At 52.5% G+C, this 26,513-nt stretch overlaps 1 protein-coding gene across 1 annotated transcript in view; it reads left to right on the forward strand.

The window, feature by feature from the left end:
• The window catches only part of TMEM63B (transmembrane protein 63B), a 70,276-nt gene that overhangs the window by 22,429 nt on the left and 21,334 nt on the right, over positions 1-26,513 (forward strand). Inside the window, exons 2-7 of the mRNA XM_065401639.1 lie at positions 6,489-6,687; positions 9,070-9,149; positions 16,392-16,430; positions 23,506-23,596; positions 24,669-24,706; positions 25,995-26,137. Coding sequence (XP_065257711.1) covers positions 6,511-6,687; positions 9,070-9,149; positions 16,392-16,430; positions 23,506-23,596; positions 24,669-24,706; positions 25,995-26,137 — 568 coding nt within the window. The 5' untranslated portion in view covers positions 6,489-6,510. The remainder of the gene's footprint in view (positions 1-6,488; positions 6,688-9,069; positions 9,150-16,391; positions 16,431-23,505; positions 23,597-24,668; positions 24,707-25,994; positions 26,138-26,513) is intronic.

Below are 26,513 nucleotides of genomic sequence, written 5' to 3' on the forward strand. Positions count from 1 at the left end.
TTCAAAAAAAGTTTGGGCCTTTCTGTTGTTAATGAGGCCATCCGGAGTTACATTGGAGAGGACAGAAACCCTCCTGTTTCAGGGCATGTGCCAGCCTTCACCCGACAAGGCTAGGAAGATACTTCCCTATAGATGGATTTTTCCACAATTGCCCACTACAGGGATCATTACACTTTCCTCTGAAGCATCTGGTCCGGTCACAGAGAGGATACAGGGCTAGATGGACCTCTGGGCTGATCCAGAATGGCAATCGCTGTGGTCCAGATCCACAAAGGTATTTTGGCTCCTAACTTCCATTGAATTCAATGAGAGACACATGGTGGGGGAGGTAATATCTTTTATTGGACCAACCTCTGTTGGTGGAAGAGACAAGCTTAACAGAGCTCTTCTTCACTGCAAATGACAATTGAATTCCATGGAAGTTAGGACCCTAAATACCTTTTGTGGGTCTGTTCCAATGTTCCCAACTCGTCTCACACAGGGGCCGTTGAACAGCCATCCTGCCGTTGTCGATCATTTGCAACCTGGGGCAAGGAGGAAACTGGAGTCTCGGAGGTTAAGGCTCCCACTCTCACTGCAAGATCCCCAGAGCCAGCTTCTGACCTCTCCTCCACCTTCTAAGCCTGTGTTTGGCTCCCGGGTTGAGGCAGCTTTGCCTGGAGTCCCCTCCCCACCTCAGTACGTTTCTCCTTGGAAATCTTGTGAATGGTTTCCTGGGGATTCAGATGGTCTGCGCGCTCCAGTTCCTGAGAGCAGCATGCTGCAGCTGAGTGAGTCTGCTGGCCTGTGGCTTTGCCAGTGCCGCTCTAATTGGTCTCTAACATGAGCACCCAGGTGCCTTTGTGATTGCCCCTGTCTGTCGTTGGGAGCTGCAGGCAGAACCAAGCTGAGTGAAGGGCTGCTGGGCCACGTGGAGCTGACCCTTGGGAGGCAAGGATGCACAAGTGGCGCGTCCAGGGCTCCCCTGGCCCAGGCATTCACACACCTGGCTGCCAGGTGCCCCAAGCTCCTCTTCCTTCTTGCTGTCATGGTCCTTTCTTGTCTGAGCTGTATCTAATTGGCTGTAATGACAGCCGTTCAGCCCTGTTACTGTGGCTGAGCTAAGCGAGGCTAATTACTGTGCAGCTGCTGATATTGCATGGAGAGGTGGGGAGTGAGTCTCGGGGGAAACCATGCTCTGAGCTGCGAGGAAGCTTAGCCCTGTCTCTGCAGGATACATGGCTGATCCCTGAGCAGTCTGGTTTACCTACCTAGATCCTCAGAGCAAGGCTCTTTCAAGCTAGCCAGCTCTGGAGCCTGACCTGGGTTTACTTTTTAAGGGTTTAGCCCTTACAGCTCCTCAGGGTCCCTCCCTGTACCCCTCCCTGCCCCCTTCTGACCAGGCACTGCTCCCATCCTTACCTCTACCCATGCATGGATCCGATGGACACAGCTGGAGAATCTGATACACAGAGCCTGGGCAGCCGTTGGACAAAGCAAGCTTCCCCCATGCCCTTCCCTGGAGGGACCTTCCTCCAGAGAGGAGATGGATCTCCATTGCCCATGCAGTCCTTAGACCAGGGGCGGGCAAACTTTTTGGCCCGAGGGCCACGTCGGGTTTCAGAAATTATATGGAGGGCCAGTTAGGGGAGCCTGTGCCTCCCCAAACAGTCAGGCATGGCCCAGCCCTGCCCCCTATCTGACCCCCCCCTGCTTTTCGCCCCCTGACAGCCCTCCCCAGACTCCTTCCTCATCCAACCCCTGCCCCATCCACCCCACCCTCCTCCTCCCCCATCCAACTCCCCCCTCTCCTTCCTGACTGCCCCACCGGGACTCCTACCCCCATTCAACCCGTTCCCTGCCCTCTGACTGCCCCGACCCCTATCCACGCCCCTGACCACCACCCCGAACTCCCCTGCCCTCTATCCAACCCCCCTGCTCCCTGCCCCCTTACTGCGCAGCCTGGAGCACCGGTGACTGGAGCCAGCCATGCCACCGCGTAGCACAGAGCACCGGGTCAAGCCGCGGCTCTGCAGCTGCGCTGCCCCAGGAGCTCGCAGCCCCGCTGCCCAGAGCATTGCACCAGCGACGCAGTGAGCTGAGGCTGCAGGGAAGGGGGAACAGTGGGGGAGGTGCGGGGGGCTAGCCTCCCGGGCCAGGAGCTCAGGGGCCGGGCAGGAGGGTCCCGCAGTCCGTAGTTTGCCCACCTCTGCGTTAGACTGAAGCTACCTACAAGAGGGCTAATCGATGCTAATTGAGCTAGTTCCTGCTGACAGTGGTGGTGTTTTGTGTGAGGGTGATGGGGCTATTCTTTCTCTCTTTTGACTTGGGTCTATAAATTACTAATCTCTGCCCATTCCTGATCCCCTGGAGTGGCTGACACTCACTTGTGCACTGCTCCCTCCAGCACTTTTTCTGGTCCTTTATACAGTCTAGTTGTGAACATCCCAACCGATGGAGATTTAGCCCTTCCCTTGGGTCACTGCCCCGCAGCCTCCTAGATCTCAGCCAAGAAGGTTTTTGATGCTCCTCTTCTGCCATTTCACTTTATCGCTTCTCCTTGACTCCCCCTCCGGTCGCTTTTCCCCCTCCTGATGTTCATAGCTCTGATTTCTAGCAGATTGTTACCATTTTCCCCTTTAATTGTCATTTTCATATTTCCCTCCAGCCTCTTACCATTTTTAGATGATCCGTAAGGGTCCTCTTTAGAGCCCATTGAAGTTGGTGGAAAGATTCCCATTGACTCCAATAGCTGTTGATCGGGTCCTCTAGGCCTTCCAGGTTTGTTGATACCCCGTTGTGAAGGTCTTACTCAGAGCCGGCTGCAGTATTTAAAGTGGGGTTTCTCCAGTGCTATATCAGACAGGGCCTCCGCTCTCTGATCTGCACACAGCCCAAAATTGCAGGGGTCCTTATTTAATTTTGCTGCTCGGCTCCATTGCAGGCTCCTGTGTCATTTGCTGCCTGCTTTACTCCCTCCCACAGAGGATCTGTTTCTCATTCATTTTGCCAGGATGAATAAAGCTGGCTGGCTCTCATGTTATTAGTCCCTGATCACTTCGTCACAGTTTGCCCCTGCTGTCCTGCTTCTCCCTCTCCTCTCTGATGATGTCAGCACCCCTCTCTCTTATTCTCACCTGTGAATTTAATTTAAGGTGATGTTTGGCTTCTTTTTCAGATCATTAGTGATACTCTTAAATAAAATCCCAGCCTCCTCCCAATTCCCACTGGACACCACTAGCCAATCAATACGCTGCTGTTTGTCATGGCCTTTTGTTTACAGTTCTTCCGCCAGCTCCAATCCATGTGACTATTCCTCAGCTGAGCAAATGGGGGATTAATTTTTCAAGAAAGATCTCCTGGGACACAGCAGCAAATCTCCCTTCCCATGGACTAGCATCCAGACAGCCTTGTGCTGTGTGATGATGTTGAGCTCTCAAGCTAAACAGGATGGGGCTGGCTCAGGATTTGGATGGGAGATGTTCACGAAAACCCCGAGTGTTCGAGGAAGTAGTGTTGGCCATTCAGCAAGGGGTACTCTTTTTTTTTCTCTTGGTCAGTAATGAACCAACATCCCAGGGTGGTGCTAGGTCCTTTATAAACCACCCTAATGCTGCTTCTGTTCTCATCTGTTCTTCTGAAACTGTGATCCACTGCACATTTCCACATGGTCCACAGAGCTGCTTCCATGCCAGTGGAGAAGTGTCTGTCTGTCTCCTGCTGACTGTCGCACAGTCCAGGACACTCTTGGGGTTTCCCTTTCCGACCAACTGAACTAAAAATCCCAAGCCCCTTTCTGCTCCTTGGTCTCCTGTATGGGTGTGTCAGGTGTTCCTTGGTTGGCTGTTTCTTTGGTGTAAATATGACTGTGATCAGCGTTACAGATAACCTCAGAATTGGAGGCAGGAAGAAAACTCCCAGGAAAATGGAGCCAACCTGGAAAAGGGCCTGGCGAGATCGAAGCTGAGGAGAGGAAGGGCATGTAACGGGGCGGGGGGGGGGATTCAGTCTAATAAACGTGAACGCCTGCCACCAGGGAGAGGAAATAGAGCCCAGATACAGAATAGGGGAACATAACGCGGCAGCTGCCCCATGGCATTAAAGTGAGTTCATTTTCATCTTCTAACCATGCTTAGTAGGAGTTTATCCCCTAACTGGGTGCTCTAGCTGCCATAGGGAAGGGCACTGAAGTTACCAGATTGCTGGTGATCACACTGGGAGAGGGAGGAGTCCAAGCATGAGGGAGAGGCTCTTAAGTGCTGCATTGTTGCATTCAAGGGGCCCTGCTGCAGTTCTGTTGTTTCTGTAGGGTTACAAGCTTGGGCTCACAGGGCAGCAATTGCCAGGATTGCTCTGCTCCCAGTATCACATCATAGAATCATAAGGTTAGAAGGGACCACAAAGGTCATCTAGTCTACCCCCTGCCAAGATGCAGGATTTGCTGTGTCCAGGGCCGGCGCAACCCATTAGGCAACCTAGGTGGTCGCCTAGGGCACTAACATTTGGGGGGCGGCGACCGCGGCAGCCGGATCTTCGGCCGCTCCGGTCGTCGTCGGCATTTCGGGGGCGGGACCTTCCGCCGCCTCTGTCAGGGGCGGCATTTTGGGGGCGGGACCTTCCATCGCCTAGGGCGGCAAAAAAGCTGGCGGCGCTCCTGGCTGTGTCTAAACCATTCCAGACAGATGGCTATCCAGCCTCCTTTTGAAAACCTCCAGTGAGCGTCCACAGCCTCCCTAGGCAGTTTCTTCCTTTCTCCTACTGTTCTCACAGCTAGGAAGTTTTTTCTGAGATTTAATCTAAATCTGCTACGCTGTAGTTTGATCCCATTGCCTCTTGTTCTGCCCTGTGTGGCAAGAGAGAACAACTTTTCTCCATCTTTTTTATGGCAGCCTTTCAAGTATCATGTCCCCCCCTCAATCTCTTCTCCAAACTAAACATACCCAGTTCCTTCAGCCTTTGCACATATGGCTTATGTTCAATCCCTTTGATCATCTTTGTTGCTCACCTCTGGATCCTTTCCAGTCTCTCTACATCCTTTCTATACATTGGTGAACAAACTTGGACACCGTTCTCCAGCTGAGGCATAACCAGCGCCGAGTAGAGCAGTGCTATCACCTCCCGTGACTGGCATGCTGTGCCTCTGTTAATGCAGCCCACATTGCATTTGCTTTTTCTGCAGCAGCATTGCATTGCTGAGTCATGTTGAGGTTGTGATCCACCACAACTCCTAGATCCTTCTCTGCAGTGCTGCTGCCAAGCCAGTTATCCCCCATTTTATATTTGTGCGTTTGGTTTTTCTTCCCTCTGTATAGCACCTTATATGTGTCTTTGTTGAATTTCATTTTGTCGTCTGTAGTCCAGTTCTCCAATTTATCAAGATTCCTCTAAATTTTAGCTCTATCCTCCAAAGTATTGGCAACCCCCCATCAGTTTTGTGTCACCTGCTAATTTGATCAGTATGCTCTCTATTCCTACATCCAGGTCATTAATAAAGATGTTAAACAACACGGAACCCAGAACAGATCCCTGTGGAACCCCACTTGAGACCTCTCTCCAATCTGACATCATTCCATTAATAGCTACCCTTTGTTGTGGTTGTTTAACCAATTGTGTATCCACTTAATGGTAGATCCGCCAAGCCCACATTTCTCCAGCACACTTATCAAAATGTCATGTGGGACCGTGTCAAAAGCCTTGCTGAAGCCCAGGTATAATATGTCCACTGCATTCCCCCGTCCACCAAACCAGTTACCCTGTCAAAGAAGGAAATCAAGCAGGTTTGACATGATTTGTTCTTGGTGAATCCATGCTGGTTGCTTGTGATTACCCCTTCATCCTTCAGGTATTCACAAATTGAATGTTTTTTACATTGCTCTAGTAGCTTCCCAGGTATCAAAGTCCGGCTGACTGGTCTATAGCTCCCCAGATCCTCCTCCTTCCCTTTTTTAAAGATGGGCACTACATTAGCCCTTCTCCAGTCTTCCAGGACCTCTCCTCTCATCCATGAGTTTGCAAATATTATTGCCAGTGGCTCCGAGTTTCTTCAGCTAATTCCTTCAGCACCCTGGGGTGAATAGCATCAGGCCCCGCTGATTTGAATTCATTCAAATTGGTCAGAAGATCTCTGATGTGTTCTTTACTTATCCCGAGCTGAATCCCTTCCCCTTTATTATCTATGGTAACTTCGCTAGTCGTCTGGTCACACGTTATTTTTTGAGAGAAGACTGAAGCAAAGTAGGTCTCCTCTTCCCCAGTCCTTTGGTACCTCCCTGGTTCTCCAGGACTTCCCACACGTGATCGCTGGCCAGTTAGTAACTTCATTAGCCAGCTCCCTTTGAGACTGTAATGCAAGAGGCTGCTGCGCAGAGGAGCCTGGATGGAGGTTGTGGGAGATGGCAATGGGTGAGCTGGCCCTGGGATCTCCTCACCTGCTGCTACCTCCTGTTAAGCGGGCTGCTGACTAGTTGGTCGGGTGTGTTTCTAACTGTGCCTTTTCCCCCCTCCTCCAGGTAAGACGATGAGGCAGTAGAGATGCTTCCCTTCCTGTTTGCCACCCTGGGCTCGGCAGGAGCCACCTGCCAGGTCGCCGGCTGTAACAGCAGCACCAAGGATTACTGCTACAGTGCCCGCATCCGCAGCACTGTGCTGCAGGGCTTGCCCTTTGGGGGAGTGCCCACCGTCCTAGCCCTCGACTTCATGTGCTTTCTGGTAAGTCTCCCGCACCATTGTGCTGCTGCCGTTTGCCTGGGGTGGTGCATGGCTGTGAGGATGAAGGATGGACATAACTAGTCAGGACTCCTGGGTTCTATCCCCAGATGTGGGAGGAGGAGTGTAATCTACTGATTGGAGCTGGGACGCATGGGAGTCAGGACTCCTAGCCCTGGTTGCCAGCTCAGGATAGAGAGTGGTTAGAGCTAGGACTCCTGAATTCTCCTCTCAGCTTTTGTTATTGGCTCCTCTGTGATCTTGGGCAGGTCACTTGACCGCTCTGTGCCTCGGTTTCCCCTCAGTGAGATAGGGATTCTGACACTGACCTCCCAGAGGCGGTGTGGTTCTGAAGCTCAAGGAATTAGCACCTGCCAAGTGCTTTGACAACCCAGTCTCTAGAAAAGCACAATATTGTTCTTCCTGCATCTCCTTACCCCACCCGTGTGCTGCTCTAACACAACCTCCTCCCCTGGCAGCAGTTGGCTGGCCGGCTGGGGAACCCCGACTCTCAGTCATCAAAGCACAATGTTTTTTTTTCAATAGCTTTAAGAAAAAAATGCCGTGACTGTGTCCCTGCTGAAATGGCGCGGCGCAGTGCGGGCAGGGCGAGCTGGTCCTGCAGCCCTGCTGGAAGGAACAGCACCAGGGAGCTCACTCTCCGTGGTCCGTTCAGTCCTTTGGCTTCTCTGGCTGGGCTGCCGACGAGGGGGCCAGTTAGGGCCAACTGGGACGTGCCCGGCTTCGTGCCGCGTCCCTCCAGCCCTAGCTCACGTCGCTAAGGAGCAGCCTGAACTTGACAGGCAGGAAGACAGGGATGGGGAGAGGGTTGGGGCTGGGAACATGGAGGTTTGGGGTGGCCACTAGGGCTATGTATGTGACTCGGGCCAACCTAATGCCCAGGCACTGGGCTTTCCTGCCTTGCCAGCCCCAAGCCCCCCTCTGATTCTTCTGCTGCTTCCTGCATAGTCTGAGAACAGATGGCTCCATCTCCGCTAGTGATATCAGGGCTTGGGAGGCGGCAAGGTGTCATCTGTTTGTGCTCTGGAGAACAGGCCAGGTTGCCACCTATTATTATTATTATTGGTTTGTATTACCATAGAGCCTAGGAGCCCGAGTCATGTGCTAGGTGTTGGACAAACGCAGCCTTGATCTGTGTGCATGGCTGGCAGGGTGGATGACCCAGCGTGCTTCCGCTCTGCCTGTGCATCAGCCAGCAGCCACTCCTGTGGGGCCTCCAGCCAGGGCTAGGCCTCGAAGCTAACAATGCCCCCCCCCCCCCCCCCAATTCACAGAGCTCCTTCATCTGGGGTCTCTGCGTTGGATCCACCTCTCTGGTGTGGCCGGCGTCCGTTGTAAGCTGTGGGCACACGCTGCTCGTGGCTGGCTTGTCTCCTCACAGCCCCTGTCCTGTTCGGATGCGTTTCCGGGCTGGGACAGGATCAGCTGCGGGCGAATGCTGCCAAGCCCTATTGTGGGGTGCTTTCAGAGGAAGGAGTTGTAATATGCAAGCAGTGAAGTTCCCAGCCACTCTTGCAGCAGGATGGCAGCTGGGGCAGGTACTGGAGCTCTGGGCTCTGGTGGGAGAATGCTACAGACTCACTCCAGGGAACAGATGTGGGCAATCCTGCATCCCAGAGTCCCGTTTTCTGGGCCTGGGTGCCCAAACAAGGGCCATGTTGGTGCCTTGCCAGGAACTGCAGGGCTGCACCCAGCACAGACAGAACAGAGCAGATTGCAGCCCCCTTGGAGTCCAGGAGTTCTGCAGTGCACCCCTCTCCTCTCTGATTCAGGGATGGTGCCACACACAGACTCCAGGCCCAGTACACAGTGCGACCCGCTCACTCAGGTCATAGCACATTGCATGCTGGGACTGTGCTTCCTGTGGGCCACCCCTCTGCCCACCAGATGGGAGATCCGCTCTGCAGGTCGAGCTGTGGCCACCCCCACTTCATGCTGTATCTTTTCCCCACCCCCACCAAGAGCAGGCCTCAGGGAAGCTTTTGCTCTCCTATCGTACGCTGCCATTCATTCATTCAGCTGCAGTAGTTGAGCCACCCAAGCAGAGCCTGACGCCCGCTCTGTAGTGCTGCCACCTCTGACAGCAGGTCAAGCTGTGATAGCGCGAACGTGGTCACTGGGGAGATCTCGTGCTTGTGATGTTGGATCCCTCTTCCCAGGCCATGCTGCCACACCGGAGTGACAAGGGTCCAATTCCTTATGCCACACGAGCAAGCCAAGCAGAGATCCAGCTGCTTCCTCTGTCCCCTGTCATTGTTCTCTCCATGCCAGGCAGACAGCCGGGCGGGGGGAGGGGATGTCAGGGAGGGCTGCTTCCCCAGCCAGGGGGGCCTTGTCTCATAGCTTCTCTTGGCACTTTTGCAGGCACTGTTGTTTGTCTTTTCGATCTTGCGTAAAGTAGCCTGGGACTATGGACGTCTGGCCCTGGTGACTGATGCTGACAGGTAAGGTCAGGATGGGAGTGGGCTTGAAGAAAACAGGGTATAGGGTTAAACCCTCTACTGTGTGCCCAGATGGCAGGGGGGTGGGGAAGGAGTGGTGCTCAGGTTGGTCTAACCCCATAAATCCCAGGAACAGGGAGAGTCCCTGCAGCCCAACATGCCAGCCCTTTGTCATTCCGACTTCATCCCTGTGCAGGAGCAAACCTCGGGTGGCTCTGGAGATGGGATTGTAATGTATGATTTATGATTCCTACAGCAACAGTGTGCACGATTTGCTCTACAGCACAGACTTGTGGGAACAGCAATGGCCCGGCAAGGAAGAGGTAGAATGGGGAAGAGGTTATGGGAGGGCAAGGTCTGACGCAATAACTGCTTTGTTAGCAACACAGCTGGAGGGGATTGTACTTTTTCTTTTCTGTACTGATTTCTTTTTAAGTAGATTGGGAGTCACGGGCTGGGTTTTCAGGTACTGTAGCTCTTAACTGTACAGGTCACGGCACTAAATCTGAGGAAGCAAAGGTAGCCGAGCGCGGGTGGCTCAGAAGCAGGGCTCTGAGCTGGAAGCGTTAGCGAAGTGAGTCTGGAGAAGGGATCCAAGTGAAGTTCTTGATGGCTGTGTTAGTGGCCGAAGGGAAAGCTTTTCCCCCTAACTGCTAATGGAATCTTAGTCTTAAAATATAATTGAACGTGGCTAGGCTAAGACACTGCCGTGTGGACTGAAAACTGGCTGAAGGACTGAGCCAAGGGTTCTGATGAGGAAATGCAGTGTACCAGCTGGAAGAGGTGTCTAAAGATCCCTGCTGGGTATGACTTCTTTACTGAAATGGAAGAAGAGTATGTGAATATTAATGAGTCTGTCGCAGGACGCCAGCTCGACAGTGAAGCAACAAGAGGCAGAGTAGGTTCAGGGGCTGCGCTGTTCTCCTTATTCCATGACGTCCCTTGTTTCAAATCCCAACTGCTAGATGATCTTGTGTTCAGACGCTGCTCAGCTCCGGCAGAGAGGGCCTTTAGAAAGGGTTCCATGCTCTCTGGGTCATTGCACCCATGTACGTTAATTCCATTGTGGAACGAAGCACTCAGAGAATCTCGGAAGAACCGAGTCCCAGGTATTCGCACTGCCTGCCATAGTGGAGGCAAAGGAGTTCCACATATTTTCAGTTTCACTTTCCATTGCAAAAGCTACCAGGCTGACCTTTGCGTCATTGCTCTGTGTGTTAAGCATTCAAATTAGTCTGGTTTGCACCTCTTGTTACGTGACAAGGGAAAGAATGGCAGAGTCATTTTCTTCTAACACTGAACAAGGACCTTTATTTGAATAAATTAATCCGCTATATCTCCAGAGCTACTCTGTCTCCTCCTTAGGCGGAGGTTTGAACGCTGCTGAGGCTAGAGAAAACAGCACCAGGGGACCCAGAGAGATGGGGAAAAGCAGGCAGGAGGTAGCCATGTGAGGAAACGTAGCTGATCCCTTGTGGGGAAAGTAATCCACAGCTAGATCTCAATGGGACGGAGGAACCTGGTCAGCAGCAATGGTGTGTTAGAGCCAGGGTGAGAACGCGCAACTAATTACCGAGCCTGCCATGTGATGTGGCTGCAGTGAGGCCAGGGCAGCCTGGGTGGCAGGGTAAGAGGCATTGTTTTGGAGCAGGGAGGGGATACCGTCCCCGGGGCGAATGTGACGGGCGCTGCGTTTTTGGCAAGTAGCTTCACTTCAAGCTGCCTCCATGCCTCAGGGCTTCTGGCTCCCAGTGCCAAGCTCAGGCCTCTAGACCAGCGTTTCTCAACCAGTGGCTCACAACCCCTGGGGGGGCACCAAAGGCAGTCGGGGTCATGGCAAGGAGTTGGAAGAGTTATTACACTGTAAAGCAAATGACATCTCACATGCCCTTACACTTCAAGGTCCAGTGTTCTCTACCACCCTGGCCAGCCACTCCCACAAATGAACTATCCAGGCTTTGCACTGTTTGCATTGATACATCTCCTACTCTTCCTTTTTATACAGGGGGGGTCGTGACATTTTTTGACAAGGAATAAAGGGTCACCAGCCTGAAAAGGGTGAGAGACACTGGCCTGGGCCATGCTGCCTGTTTCGTACACCCAGTGCCAACTGCCTGCCCTTGTAACTGGCCCGGTCTGCTCTTCCCCTTTGAGGGGTGGCTCTGCCCAGGTTCCGCATTTGTTCTTCAGCTTTAGGCCACGTCCCCTTCCCCAGGGGGATGGTTTTTTCTTTGTTGACTTGCTCAGTCTCTTTGAGAACTGTGCAAACTTCAAATCTCCCTGCCTGGTCCTCTCCTCCCACCCACCCACCAACACACCTTTCCTCCAAACGTGGCTCCCACAGATCTGGGGATATCGGTGCCCTCCGGAACCCTCAGAGCCGCCCCCTGTGTGGGATGGGCCCCACCTCGCATGCTAGGTGAGGTCCTATTCAATCCTGGTGCAACCCATGCCTGCTGGGTGTGGTGCTCTGTCCCCCTCTAATGACACCTAGAACACTTAGAAATTAATGAGTCTGCTGCAACCTCCGCTAAGAGGCATGTGGCTTTTAGCTCCTGCATTAAGCTTCAGAGGTCCCAGGTTCGATCCCGCCCACCGATGACCGGGATCTGTTGGTGTTACACTGGCACAGGTTGGCTAGCAGGTGGATCCTCGCCCTGTGCTTAGACAGCCTGCTGCCCTTGCTAGCACCTATCTGTGAGTAATCGCATTATGTCTGGGTGCTGCCAACTGGAAGGAGAGCTGCAGCTAACATGGAACAAATAATGCCCAGCTGGCAAGCTAGGGCACTAGGAGGCCCAGAGGAGAGTCGCTGAGACAGGAGCAGGTATTGGCAGCAGAGCATCCCCATCTGTGTGCTTTTAGCCTCAATAGCACGGCCACTTGTGGGGGCTGGTGTGAACTGGCAGGGAAGGGCTACGTGGGAGAGTTTGCAGGAAGCCATGATCCCCGTGGGGGAGTTGAGGGAGGCACTAGTTTGAGAACTGTGCCAGGTTCCAGCTGCTTCACGCTGGGCTTCTAGCAGACAAGCAGGTTCTCCTATCCATCCCCGGGCGGGCAGCAGGGCAAAGGCGACTGGGATGCTGCTTCCCTAGGGAACACTTTGGATTTTCCCATGAAATGTGGTGCCCAAGTGCTGCTAGTTTTGGGTTGGAACAAGAAACCCAGCCCCCATGGGATCCGAAAGGTGACAGCTGGCCAGAGCCCAAACGCACTCTGTGTCTGTGCACTGATGTACAACCCATGTACGGAGACACAGTCCCTGCCCCAGGGGGCCTGCAGTCTCAATTAGACAGACAAACCTTTTGCCCCTCGGGTAACCTGTGGCAGGGACACACTCCATGCAGAACAGATAGGAGCTGGAACAACAAAAATATCTGTGTGAAGGTTTTTCTGGCCACCTCCCGTTCCTGACCAGGGCAGGGAGATGGTGAGAATGCCTCTTCCAGTCCTGTGCAGATAATAGTGGGGAGCTGGTGCAGAGGCCAGGGCCATTCTTTCAGGTCCTGTGTTTGCTGCTGACGCGGATGGGAAGAGATTACATCCCCCAGGTCAAAGAAGGAATCTGGGGCTGAGAGGAGGCAGCCAGAGTCCTGTCACACCACAAGGGAACGTGAATTGCTCTGCCCCATCAGTAAATGGACCCATAGGGCCGATTCGTCTAGCGGCAGGAGTGTGGATGGGAGATCTCTGCAACTGGATCCTTGGGAGCCGTAGGTTGAAATGTTTCCAGTTAACATGGAGCTGTTAAAGATAAGGGTGCAACAAAGCCCAACATAGTCTTCAAGTGTGAGCCTCTAGGTGGAATACAGAAAATGCATTTAGTAGAGGACCACTAGGCATCACTTAGAATGATAAAACCAAACTTTATTCAGAAGCAAAATGCATCGCTAAGCAAACAGGGATGCAATTACTACTTAATCAATGAGCGATCAGTCCACTGACAACAGCCTGATGATCCTGGAACCTAACGGGACCCTTTGGACGTTTATTGGAGCTCCTTCCAAATTTACAAATCGACTCCCTTTTATAATCTATTATCGTACTACATAACATTACACTGCCCCTTACCATAATTATATTTCCTCCTCTTCCTTATTGGCTCTTTACATAGCTCAGTGGTTTAAGCATTGGTCTGCTAAACCCAGGATTGTGAGTTCAATCCTTGAGGGGGCCATTTAGGGATCTGGGGCAAAAATCTGTCTGGGGATTGGTCCTGCTTTGAGCAGGGGGTTGGACTAGATGACCTCCTGAGGTCACTTCCAACCCTGATATTCTATGATTATGTAAATGAACATCTGACCCAATGTCCTTCCCATACTATCAATACAGACAGAATTATAAAAAACATTCACAATTCTCAAAAACACTCATTAGAAACCCTGCTTGAAGCAGTTATAACCAAAACATAATGGCACCATAACCCTGGCTCACGTCCTTGCTAAATGCAGTTTTCCCATCTTACTGTCTCCAGCTTCTCTCTAACTCGCAACCTCCATTCCCTTGACTCCTCTACACTTAGGCCCTAAATGTAACTACCACTAATTTCTTAATCTAAACCAGGGGTCGGCAACCTTTCAGAAGTGGGGTGCCGAGTCTTCATTTATTCGCTCTAATTTAAGGTTTCGCGTGCCAGTAATACATTTTAACGTTTTTAGGTCTCATTCTATAAGTCTATAATATATAACTAAACTATTGTTCTATGTAAAGTAAATAAGGTTTTTAAAATGTTTAAGAAGCTTCATTTAAAATTAAATTAAAATGCAGAGCCCCCTGGCCCGGTGTACATGACCCGGGCAGTGTGAGTGCCACTGAAAATCAGCTCGCGTGCCGACTTCGGCACGCATGCCATAGGTTGCCTACCCCTGATCTAAACCATTCTATAGGCTGCGCCTTGCACACTGTGCGTGGGTGGCCCTGATTTGTCTCCACTACTGCTGGGTCAGCTGCATAAGTGTGTGGGGGGGAAGGCTGCATTGAGGACCAGGGCCAGAAGGCAGCACCCTCGATCTGAGGCTCTCCCAGATAGGTGCTTCCCTGGTGCCAACGCTCCTGGTCTTCCCTCATGTCACTGCTGACTCTTTGGTCCCTGCCAGCGGGGAGGGAGTTCTGTGGTGTGACACTTTCATGCAGCCCATTCGGGATGCACCAGACAATGGAACACGGGTCAAATCCTGCTTCCCTGGGAGTCAGTGGGGCTTTGCCTCTAGGAAAGGCGGAGCTGCTTGTCCTAAACTGTCCCCTCTCCTAACACAGGGCCTCCTTCCCTCTCTGTCAGTCTGGGCTGGCCAGACAGCGTTGTAGGGAGAGGCCTCCATGCGCAAGAACCGCTCAGGAGAAGGAACAAAAGAGACGGGAAGGGAAGCTGAACCAGCGGGTTCCTCTGACTTAGCCCTGCAGGGATCTTGGCCTAGCCTGGAACAGCTGCACCAGATCAGTGGCCCCAGTCAGTGCAGTTCTCTCAGCTCACCAGGTTCAATTCTTCAGCAGCTGGCCCTGTCTGGTCTTGAGTTGGGCTGACATTCCCAGGGAGGGCAGTTCCTGAAGATCAGCTGGTGTTTTCCCTTTCTTTTGTAGCTGTCATAGGAGGGTCCCACCTGGTTGCAGTGGCCCCCTCTGCTGGAATGGCAGGACAGATTACTCAGCATGTTTGTAAAGAGCTGTGCATCATTGGTACGCATGAGTTCCCTGGGCCTTACACTTGTTTTGCACTAAAACTAGAGAGTGGAGAGCTCATTTCACCAGATTTAGGAGCCACTTGTATATTGTTGGTTCTAGATTTGGGACAGAACCTGGAGTTTTGGGGGGGTTCCCTGAGTTCTGGGCTGCTGTGTATTTCCTTATTTAATTCCCTGAGGCCGGGCAAGCTAATCTGTCCTTGAAGACACTGTTTGCACTGGCTCAGGATGGAAAAACAACGTTTGTTTCATTCCGTTTGGGGAAGCAATAGTTTAAGTGATGGTGCAAATGTTCTGTAAAATCCCAGATTTAGATGCAAACCCAAGTAGAATCTGAGAGATTCCCAGAGCCCAGCGCATCCTAGGGTCTCCCACTCCAAACTAAAGACCCTTCCTGTGACTGTCGCTACTGGTGGTGGTGCAGTGCAGATCTCATCGATGTGTGTTACAGACGGAGCCAGCACCAGAGGTGTCAGGATTCCCCCCCACTCTGAACTCTGGGGTACAGATGTGGGGACCCGCATGAAAGACCCCCTAAGCTTATAGTCTACCAGCTTAGGTTAAAACTTCCCCAAGGTACAAATTCCTTTCCTCGTCCTTGAACGGTATTGCTGCCACTACCAAGTGATTTACACAAAAATTCAGGGAAGGGTCACTTGGAATCCCTATTCCCCCAAAATATCCCCCCAAGCCCCTTCACCCCCTTTCCTGGGGAGGCTTGAGAATAATATACCAACTAATTGGTTAGCAATGTGAGCACAGACCAGACCCTTTGTCTTCAGGACACAGAAATCAATCAGGTTTTTAAAAGAAGAACTTTATTATAAAGAAAAAAGAATCACACCTGCAAAATCAGGATGGAAGGTAACTTTACAGGGTAGTAAAAAGATTTAAAACACAAAGGACTCCCCTCTGGGCTCAGCTTCACAGTTACAAAAACAGGAATAAAACTACCTCTGTATCATAGGAGAAATTCACAAGCTAAAACAAAAGATAACCTAACGTATTTCCTTACCCTACTTACAATTTCTGTGGTTTTAGATGGATTATTCCAGGTTTATTTTCAGGAGATGTTGTACCTGCTTGGCTTCTCCCTCCGTCCAGAGAGGGAACAAACAAAGAGAACAACAAACAAATCCTTCCCCCCTCAGATTTGAAAGCATCTTCTTTCCTCCTTGGTCCTTCTGGTCAGGTGCCAACTAGGTTATTTGAACTGCTTAACCCTTTACAGGTAAGGCGATTCAGTACAGCTGCCAAGGAGGGATTTTATGCTACTGCATACATAAAGGTTGTTACCCTTCCCTCTATATTTATGACAAGAGGTGTGCATGAGATTTCCAGACAAACATGATAGGGCCCTGCCCTGAGGAGCCTGCAGTGTGCTGGGAAACTGAGTGCTGCAAGGAAGTTTTTCCTTTATTTTCTCTCTCTGATCTGATTGTTGACAGGTTTCTCCCCAGGATGGTGAGAAGCAGCCCGCTGTGTCTACTGGGGCCGAGGAGGCTCCCTGTGGGTACTGCAAAGTTCCCATTGTTGTAACCCTCCCTTTTTGTTTCTCTGCCCCCAGGCGGCGGCACTGGCAGACAGAGCGAATGGAGCGGGAATAGTATGTTGTTGTTTTTTCAGGGTATTTTTCCTTCCCTCTCTCTCCTGTTTTTTTCCTTTGGAAATGGCTAGGGATTCAGGGCTGGGATTAGTGTCTCCTGATCAATGCAGATTTTTCAGCCACACATCACAGCTGGGAAGGGACGGGGCTCATTCTGGTCCCTGTCAAACAACAGCAATGCCACTGTGATCCTGGGAGGGTACCACAGCACTCCCCCCGCTTCACCACAAATTCATGTGTGTGCTGGAACTGGGACAGGGACCAAATCATGCCCGTTTCCAAAGGCTGGCTGGGTCCCCACACTACTTACCCCTAGAGCTTTTCCTCCACCCTTCCCCTGTGTGTCTATGGATAGTGAGGCAACAGGGATACTTGGGAACCCTGGATACAGACTACCTGTCATTACTGCTGTTTTATTGGGGTGAATAGGGAAAGGGGTTTCTCTCACCCCCTGTTCAGAGCTGGGCTTTGATCATATAAGCCCTAGGGGAGCCAGAATTCAGCTACCACACCCGAAGAATGCACCAGTGTGAATAATGCACTGGTGCACTGTCCCAATCCCTCCCTCCAGCTCAGCCAGTAATGCAGACATGAGCTTCCTATTACAGAACCATTGCCAGCACCATCTGGTACCTTGGCTTGGCACTGCCCATTGTAGACCCCAGCAGTGAGTATGTGGGCTGGTCAGACAGACTCTGAATAGCCCCTTGTACAGCCACACATTCTTCTTGTTTCCCCACTGGGGATGTCCCTTTGCATTTTGACTTCTTCTTAAAAATGCTCCATCTCCCACAGAGCCGCAGTCTAGAACATAAGAACGGCTACACCGGGTCAGACCCAAGGTCCATCTAGCCCAGTATCCTGTCTTCTGACAGCAGCTGGTAGCAGTTGCTTCAGAGGGAATGAACAGAACAGGCAATCATCCAGTGATCCATCCCCTGTCGTCCAGCCCCAGCACCTGGCAGTCAGAAGCTTAGGTCTGATCCCTGAGTCTTTCTTGTGCTGCTTTAACTGGCTACACTGTCTAGCCTGGATGGGGGATGATTGGCTCTCACCCTCACGCAGGACCAGGGTGGGAGGCAGTACACAGCAAACTGGTGCCTGGCTTCTAAGTTCTGCTCAGCGCCAGGGGCGAGCAGGGCAGCAGCAGAAACTGACAACATCTCGGGAGTGCTCTGTGCTTCTCAAGTTCCCATTGCTGCCCTACTTGGCACTGGAGCCAGATGGTAGGGGCTGTGGGCAGGGCACGTGAGGGAGCAGAGGGCCATCCTGCCATTTTCCCCCACTCTGGCACTCTTGGTCCTTTGTGCAGAGCCACGGTCTGCAGCCTTTGGCTTGAGAAAGCATCTGGCCCTCATTCTGTGTGTCTGGCTCACTTGGAATGATGCAGGAAGCACCAGTGCCCAGTCACTCCTCCTCCTCCACGTGTGCCCTGGCTGGCTGGTGGGACTCAGGCTAATGCTGTGCTGCCGGTGTGGGGACCACAGGAGGAGGGCTGCTGCCTGTAGCCGTGTGCGCCTATGCAGGGAGAGGGCATCTTGTGCTTGTCCCAAATCCTGCAGCTTTTCTTGTGTTTGACTCTTGCACTTGGTGAGGCTGTGGGGTGAACTGTTCCCAGACTAACTTATCTGCCTTTTTGCTAACAATGTGGGTGCTGGGCCCCACCTAGAGAGAGGCCCCATCTCTCCTGGCCACGGTGCTGGCTAGGGGGAGGCACAAATCCAGCTGTGGGTGTTGCCCGGGGAGATGCAAGCAGGTCCACTCAGTGTGAGCGAGGCAGCAGAGATGGGACAGACCTTTCACACCACCCGCTACCGGGGCCTAGAGCAAACATGTCCAGAGAGACTCTGCGGCTTCTCCCACCTCTTCCAGTTCTTCCTCCCTCTTTCTCAGCCAGCAGCAGGCACAGGCCTCGCGGGTGATCTCCGGGGGGGGGTCTCCCCAACCTGCCGTTTGAACCTTGATGTGAGGCTCACCTCCAAGTCATGGAGCTGAGGGAGGAAACCCCGGCCAGACCCCTCCTCCTCCATGGCTGACAGCAGCTCCCCTCCCCCAGTTATAAGCTGGATCTCCGTGATGGGCTGGGACACCGCACCCACGGAGAAGCAACGCCAGCCACAGTGAGCCTGGTAGGTTCCCGCTGTAACGTTGCTCCTTGCTAGCAAATATCTGGCAGCTTCATGTGGTGTGTTTTTGTGTCAGTCTGTCCCTGCACACACACCTGTCTGTCTGCTTCGGCCCTGGGCCTCTCAGTCATCTGGCCCCCGGGGAGCCCCCCGCGATCAGTGAGTCAGCCAGCCGGTGTCAGCTGAAGCGAAGGAGAAGGCCGGCTGCATGCCCTAAGGAGGAGACCAGCCCGCATCTCTCAGGTAGGAGTGGGGAGCTCACAGCTCTGCAGGGCTCCCCACCCACGCGGCTGCCTGCATCACATCGACATCACACCGCTTCAAATCTTCCCCGTCATCTGCCTGGCAACACGTTGCTCGCTGGCTCCCCCTGGTGGGTGCTGTATGTGTTCGTTTCCCTGTGCGCAGGATTATTAACTCCTCCAGTGAGTCATAGCTGCGTAGAAATCGAATCCTGGACGATGCAGATGGGGGAAAGGCCTGCCCGGTCCCATCTCGACCGGCTCTTGGGGACCAGGCAGGATCAGGCCCTACAGCAAGTTTTGCTAGAGCTTTGCCCAGTCTGGCGTTAAACGTCCTAGTTGCCGGGGCTGCCAGCGCCCCGTGGGAGCCCAGGGTATCTCACTGTCAGGAAGTGTCTCCCGAGTGTCATTCAGAATAATCCTTTTGTTAATGTTGCGGCATTACTCCTAGTTATGCCCCCCTACATCTCCCCAAACAGACCCTCTCCTCCTCCTCCCACTCAATTCACACTCTCATTGCCGAGCCAAGCTTGTCAGATTTAACCCTCCTCACTCTTTTCTCTGAAATTAGTCCCTCGCTGCCCTTCTCTGCCCAGTTGTCTTTCTGATACCGAGGAGCCCAGAACAGAACACAGTCACCCAGCTATGGAGCCAGAGAGAGGAGCTAGCCCCTCCCTGCTCTGGGCCATAAGGCATGTGGAACTGAGGGGCCCAGAGCTGAGTGGGGGATCCCAATTTAAGTCTCCCAGGGCAGTGCAGAGAATGGCTCTCCCCTGTGGAGGGCTGTTTCTGCATATGCAGCTTCAGACCTGCAAGCATCTGTCTCATCAGCTCTTCGCTCTCATTTCTTCCCACACCCCTTGAAGCCTTTCTAACCACCCTTCGCTCATGGCATTAATTCCTATGTAGGTGGCAGCTGGGATGGAGGGAGAGCCAAGTTCTTCCAGAGCTGCTCTGCTTTTCGCCAGTCTCCTCTCAGGACACTTGGCAGGCAACACGTATCCTCCTGATTCCTTTAGCTGGGTCACAGGTGTCTCTGGCCATAGGCCTTACCAGGGAATCATTAATGAGGACCATTTGCCTCTTGCTCACTTGCTGGGCCCCTGACCTCCCTTGGGCTCTTCTCCATCTGATCCTCTGCCTGGTAGTGCCTGTTCGGAGGGTCCAGTTTGAATGGCTCCATGTTTCCCTCTGTTCCTATTGCTGCCAGGTTTTCCCACTTCCTTCAATTCATCCCTCCTTTCCCCTTCCAGGGTTTTAGCCTGCTGGGACTCTCCCACTGTTTCTCTTCTCGGTGACTTCAGCTGCTCCTTTGCCCCACAGCTCCAACCTTGTCCAGAACAGCAACCAGCTTGTGGCCTATCTGTGGACAGCCATCTTGGTCTTTGCTCATAAAGAGAGGCCTCCTGCATGTCCCACATCAGCCAGCCTTGAAGGCTTCAGCAGCAAGCTGCCCCAGAATCTGCCATAGCCAACTGCTATGTGGTTCAGGGCCCGTGCTGGAGGCTTTCAGGGCTTAGCCATCTCCAGGCCTCCCCTCTTCACTGCTAGAACTCTCTGAGTGTCCTGCTGTTTATAACTCCCACCTCAGGTAATCACACGCTCCACCTTTGCTTCCTCAGCAGCCTAACTCTCACTTTCTCAAGCTCCAAGTGCATGTTCAGGTCCCCCACTATGTTCTCTGGCCTTGTTTCCTTCTCAGCTGTGATGCTACTAATGCAAAGCGTTCCAGGATCCTGACCTCCATCATCACCACCTCCTCTGGGCAGAAATTACCTCCTCCCCTTTTATTGCTCCCTGAACAATTTGCTTAATCCAGATAATTGGTGTGGAAAAGAGGTGAACAGAGAGGTGGCAACATTTGCCGACTATACAAAATTACTCAAGATAGTTTAGTCCAAAGCTGACTGCAAAGTGCCAAAGCAATCTCACTAAATTGGGGGGGTGAAGGGGGGTGGGAAATAGCAAATGAAATTCAGTGTTGCTAAATGCAAAGTTATGCACATTGGAAAATATAATCCCAACTATACATATAAAATGATGGGGTCTAAATTAGCTGCTACCACTCAAGAAAGAGACTTTGGAGTCCTTGTGGATAGTTCTCTGAAAACATCTATTCAATGTGCAGCTGAGTCAAAAAAAGTTAACTATGTTAGGAACCATTAGGAAAGGGATAGATAATAAGACAGAAAATATCATAATGCCACTATATAAATCCATGGTACACCCACATCTTGAATACTGCATGCAGATCTGGTCGCCCCATCTCAAAAAAGATACATTAGAATTCAAAATGGTACTGAGAAGGGCAACAGAAACAATTAGGGGTATAGAACAGCTTCCACATGAGGAGAGGTTAAAAAGACTTGCACGCTTCAGCTTAGAAAAGAGACGACTATGGGGGGATATGATAGAGGTCTATAAAATCATGACGTGTGGGGAAAGTGACTAAAGAAGTGTTCTTTACCCCTTCACATAACATGAGAACAAGGAATCACCCAATGAAATTAATAGACAGCAGGTTTAAAACAAACAAAAGGAAGTATTTCTTCACACAGCACGCAGTCAACCTGTGGAACTCCTTGCCAGGGGATGTTGTGAAGGCCAAACCTATAACTGGTTCCAAAAAGAATTAGATAAGTTCATGGAGTGTAGGTCCATCAATGGCTATTAGCCAAAGATGGTTAGGGACACTCCTCCACGCCCTGGGTGTCCCTAAACCTCCAACTGCCAGAAGTATCTGGCAAGGGCCATTGTCAGAGATAGGATACTGGACTAGATGGACCATTGGTCTGACCTAGTATTGCCATTCTTATGTTCTTATTTACCTATCCCTTTGAGAAGGGATTTCCAGCCAGACTATGCAGTACGGACCCAGCTGAGGCTAAAGCAAGCCCTGCCGGGCCTGGCTTTGAGGAGCAGGGAAGGAACCTCAGCCAGACCTCTCCTTTCGCCTGCCCCTGTGTTTCCCAGCTCTAGGGTTTCCAGTTTGAATGGGGGGCAAGCTGCTCCTCCCACTGTGCACAAGCCCCCCTGCTCTTGAACCAGCTTGCAGCGCATGAGAGGGAGTTATGGTGGAGGTGTGCAGGCAGGATCCGAGAACAAGGGAAGAGACGCTCAGGGTGAGGACTTGGGGAAATCATGGAGGAAATTATGGAGTGATGCATGCAGTCTTCCATTCCCAGCTTCTCGTAGAGGTTTAGGGTAGCCCCGAGAGTGGCCAGTTAGGGACCTCAGCGCCTTTCTCTGAACCTTTTCCAGTTCCGCTATGAGCTTTTTGAGATGGGGTGACCAGAACTGAACACGGTATTCAAGGTGTGGGCGTACCGTGGCACTATGGTATTTTCTGTCTTATCATCTGTCCCTTTCCTAATAGTTCCTAACAGACTGTTAGCCTTCTTGACTGCTGCTGTGCATTGAGCAGTGGTTTTCAGAGAACTATCTACGGTTACTCCAAGATCTCTTTCTGGGGGAGTAACAGGTAACTTAGAACCCATCACAGTATATGCATAGTTGGGATTTTTTTCCTAATGAATGTTACTTTGCACTTATCAACATTGAATTTCATCTGCCATTTGGAATGGAAAGTGAAATATTTTATAATATTTTGCATTAATATATTTGCTACCCTGTGTGTGTGTTTAAAAAAAAAAAAAAAAGTAGTATGTTAATTCACTCTCCCACCAACCCACTTATTCATCCAGAAGGACATAGGAATTGAACCATCCCAGTGGTCCATCTTTTCCAGGATCCTATCTCTGACATCGTTCACTAATGCCAAGTGCTTCAGAAGAAGGTCCAAGAACCCCTCTAGGGGATAATTTTAGAATAACCTCCCTGTATAGGAAGCCCTGGCAATTGACGATCAGCTGAAGTGTTTCTAGCCCTCAAACATTTCTATCCTAGCTAGTAACTGTGATTTATATTTATTCCTATAAATGTCTCTTTCTTACTGTCTTTTAGCCTTGCTTGGCTCTTGTCCTCAATAATATCCTGTGGCAGAGAGTTCCACAGGGTACTGTTCACATTGTGTGGGGTATCTCTTCCTTTCATAAGTTTTAAAGTTTGCCTCTTAATTTCATGGGGCAGCTCCTTGCTGTTGGGTTATAAAGGGGAAAACGGGAGCTCCCAACTGACCTACGTGCTACTGACCTACCATTGGTTATTGTGTGTCCCTTTATTGGGTCGCCTCTTCTTCATTGCCTCTCTAAACTAAACAGTCCTAACCTCTCCTCCCGTGGCAGCCTCTGCAGGCCCCTCTTCACTGGTGGGTATGGCTGTAATCTACTGTGTCCTCACTCTCTCCTGCGCATGCGCACAGACTCGTCATGTTCTCTGAGAATGTGTCTGAGCTGCTGCGGGTGTCTCCAGCCAGGCCTGGGAGCGAGGGGCTAGCAGGGAGAGTGGAAGGACAGGGAAGCTGCTCACACCTACTCCCCTTCTGTCTGTCCCTGCGAAGGCCGGCGGAGCTGGGTGTCCGGGAGGCTGGCCCTGTGCACTGCAGCACACCCCCTGTACTCCAGTCTGAACAGTGCTGTCTGAGGAGGGGCTTTCCACTAACTGCTGTCCTCTCTGCTCTTCTCTCTGCATCTCGCCTGGGGCAAACTGACCTGAATTAACCTCTGACCTCCTGGGTGCTGCTTCCTGGCTGAGCTTCTCTCTTCTCCTTCGTTAACCCTTTGATTGTCCCCCCCTCTGTAATTTCAGCGTGGCATCCGCTCTGCACTCTGACAGCCACGACCGCTATGAGCGCCTCACCTCCGTCTCCAGCTCCGTGGACTTCGACCAGAGGGACAATGTGAGTAGCAGCAAAAACTAATCCAGTGCCGGCCAGCTGAGCAGCTCATAGCCCATCACACGTTAGCCACGTCTCCCAGCCCCTGGAGAAATGGAGCAGTGTCCTCATCCCTGTTTTGCAGAAGGGAAACTGAGGCACGGAGAAGGGAAGCCATTTGCCCAAAGCCACATGTAAATGAGTGAGGGAATAGAACCCAGGAGTCCTGGCTTCTAGTCCCATTCTCTAACCCCTAGACAATACTCCCTTCCTAGAGCTGGGAAGGGAACCCAGGAGTCCAGGCTCCCAGCCACATCCCTCCAATCAGTGATTAGATGTCTAGCTAGCAAACTGTAGTTCCACGGAGAGGTGGCTGGTCACATGGTGCTGGCTCCTCTTCACATCCAGCTGCTAAGCCCCATTACAAGCTAGACATCTACTGAATGTTTCCCTACTGCCCCCTTTTCCTGTCAGAAGCAGCTCTGGTGAAATGGGATGGGTCTGGGTAGGCCAAGAAATAGGAGGGTGGTTCCCAGGGGACATGCTCTCTGTCCAGGTGTGCGCCATACCATGAGGAGCCCTGGCCTAGTTCCTGCTGCCTCTTTAGTCCATCGTGTGTTCCTCCTCTCCTGTTTGATGGCTGAGGTGGCCCCTGGGGATGTGACCCTGCACTGGGACAGCTGACTTCCTGACAGAGCTCCTGTGCTAATTGGCAGCCCTTGGGGTCCGCACTGTCCCCACCGCCCACTGTAATTTAGCAAAATTGCTGCTTTGACCTCATGACTCAACTGGGAGGGTGACCAGCCAGTTGGTGCTGGTGTTGAGCCTGGCCCATATCATACGCAGGCGAGCAATTGATATGTTGGGAGAACCTGTGACGGGGTCCTACATACCTGGGCATTTGTGGTCCATGTGCCCTTTTAGCTTCCTTTTCGTGGCAGGGGGAACCACTGGGCCTGGGGAAAACAGGGAAGAGGAGCCTTGTATTGCCTGGGGAGAAGAGAGCAGTAGGGCTGGTCTCCTTGGGGCCTACCAAGGGAGAGTAGGGCTGAGAGAACCCTCAGTAACCTGGGGCTCCCACTGTCTCTCCGCACAGGGCTTCTGCTCCTGGCTGACAGCCATCTTCAGGATAAAGTAAGTGGCCCTTGAATCCAAGTGTTGGTTCTAGAGCTTAGCCACTGCCAGGGCCCAGAGACCAGTGGGGGCAGTGGAGACCTGGCGCTGTGGGGCCCTAGGGTGGTTGTTTGTTGCTTGTCATAGCATCTGGAAGCCCCACCCGGGCTCAAAGCCCCCTTGCGCTAGGTGCTGTAAAAGCATGCAGTAGGAGACAGCCCCCACCCCACAGGGCTTACAGGCCAGCTAGAAAAGGCAGACAAAGGAAGGACTGTTCTGTTTTACAGCTGAGGAATTGGGACACAAAGAGACTAAGAGTACGTCTATGCAGGCATGGTTCCCATTGCGGCTAGATGGATGCACGAGATCTGCTTGAGCTAGTGCCTAAAAACAGCAGCGTGGCTGCAGCGGCTTGGGCCAGCCGCCCAAGTGCAAGCCCACCTGGCCCCTGGGAATGTACACGTGCTGCTAGCCTGCTGCAGCCACATTGCTGTTTTTTACACCTCGCTGGAGCTGAGGTAGCGCACATCTGGAAACTGCGCTGGGGGGTTATGCTTCCCGACAGCTGTCTCGATGGGCCTAAGTGACTTGCCCAGGTTGCCCAGTGAGCCTGTGGCACAGCAGGGAATTCAGCCCAGATCTCCCAGTCCCATTCCGGTGCCTAATCACAAACCCTTCCCCTCCACCCCCACAAGCTCCTGCTCGGAGGCGATATCCCCTTTCTTGCTTCGTTCTGGTCACTGCGGTGCCCGTTGCTCTCAAAGCGGGGTCCAGTGCCAGCGAAGGTCAGGAGAACCTACCAGAGCCTCAAGAAGAGGGTGCCCCTGAGCTCTTCTCTAGTGTTTTCCACCCTTAGCTCTTAAAGTCCGTGGGGTCGGCACCATTACCCCCTCTCTGGCAGATAGGGAACCCACGGGGGTTAAAGTGACAGTGGATTGCATGGGCACAGCTGCCTGGCAGGCTGCCATGAGTGAGCCTCGCATCCCCCTCCCCATCCTGCAGGGGCTGGGAGCACTGGGGTGCAGCAAGTGGATGTTGGCTAGTGGATTTGTGTGCAAGGCCAGACTGCAGTGTGCTGAGGTCCCTAACTGGCCGCTCCCTGGGCTAGGACTGAGGGCTCTGCAGCTCCTCTAAGCGATGGTCTCATTAGAACTCTTTTAGCTCTGGTGTTAGGGGCTAGTGCTCCGGGTGCTTAAGGTGCCGAGCGCGACCCATGCGGATGCCCCTGGTGCTGGGCATCGAAGGGCTATTGGGATTTGGCCCCGTGCCCTTATTAGGTGATGCCTCACCGCCTTTGTGTCCTTGCCAGGGACGATGAGATCCGGGATAAGTGCGGGGCCGACGCAGTCCATTATCTCTCCTTCCAGCGGCACATCATAGGGCTGCTGGTGGCCGTGGGCGTGCTCTCCGTGGGCATCGTGCTGCCCGTGAACTTCTCAGGGGACCTGCTAGGTGAGTGGGGGGAGGGGCGGCTCTTGCTGGCCCTGTTGCGTTCCCACCTTTGGAAGGGAATTAGCCAGCCCTGCTCACAGCAGCCTAGCAAGAGTCCTCGCAGGGGGGGGCGGTCAGGACACCGGCTCTCGAGGTGAGGGAGCATCACTTCCTGCCCTGGCCCTGCAGTGGCAGTTGGGAGCGCCTGCTGTCAGGGAGGCTGTTGTGTGGGGAGGGGGTGGCTTCACTCTCGGTGGGGAGGGGGGTTCTGCTGAGCCCTCACCCCCTTGCAACTCAGCCAGGAAAACTGGAGCTCAGAAACTTAACCTTTGACCCTTTAGCATTTCCCGGGGATTGCAGGGTGACTCTATTTATTTTCAGAGGCATTGCAGGGATG

The sequence above is a fragment of the Emys orbicularis genome, chromosome 3 (genome assembly GCF_028017835.1).
Source record: "Emys orbicularis isolate rEmyOrb1 chromosome 3, rEmyOrb1.hap1, whole genome shotgun sequence".
Lineage (NCBI taxonomy): Eukaryota > Metazoa > Chordata > Testudines > Emydidae > Emys > Emys orbicularis.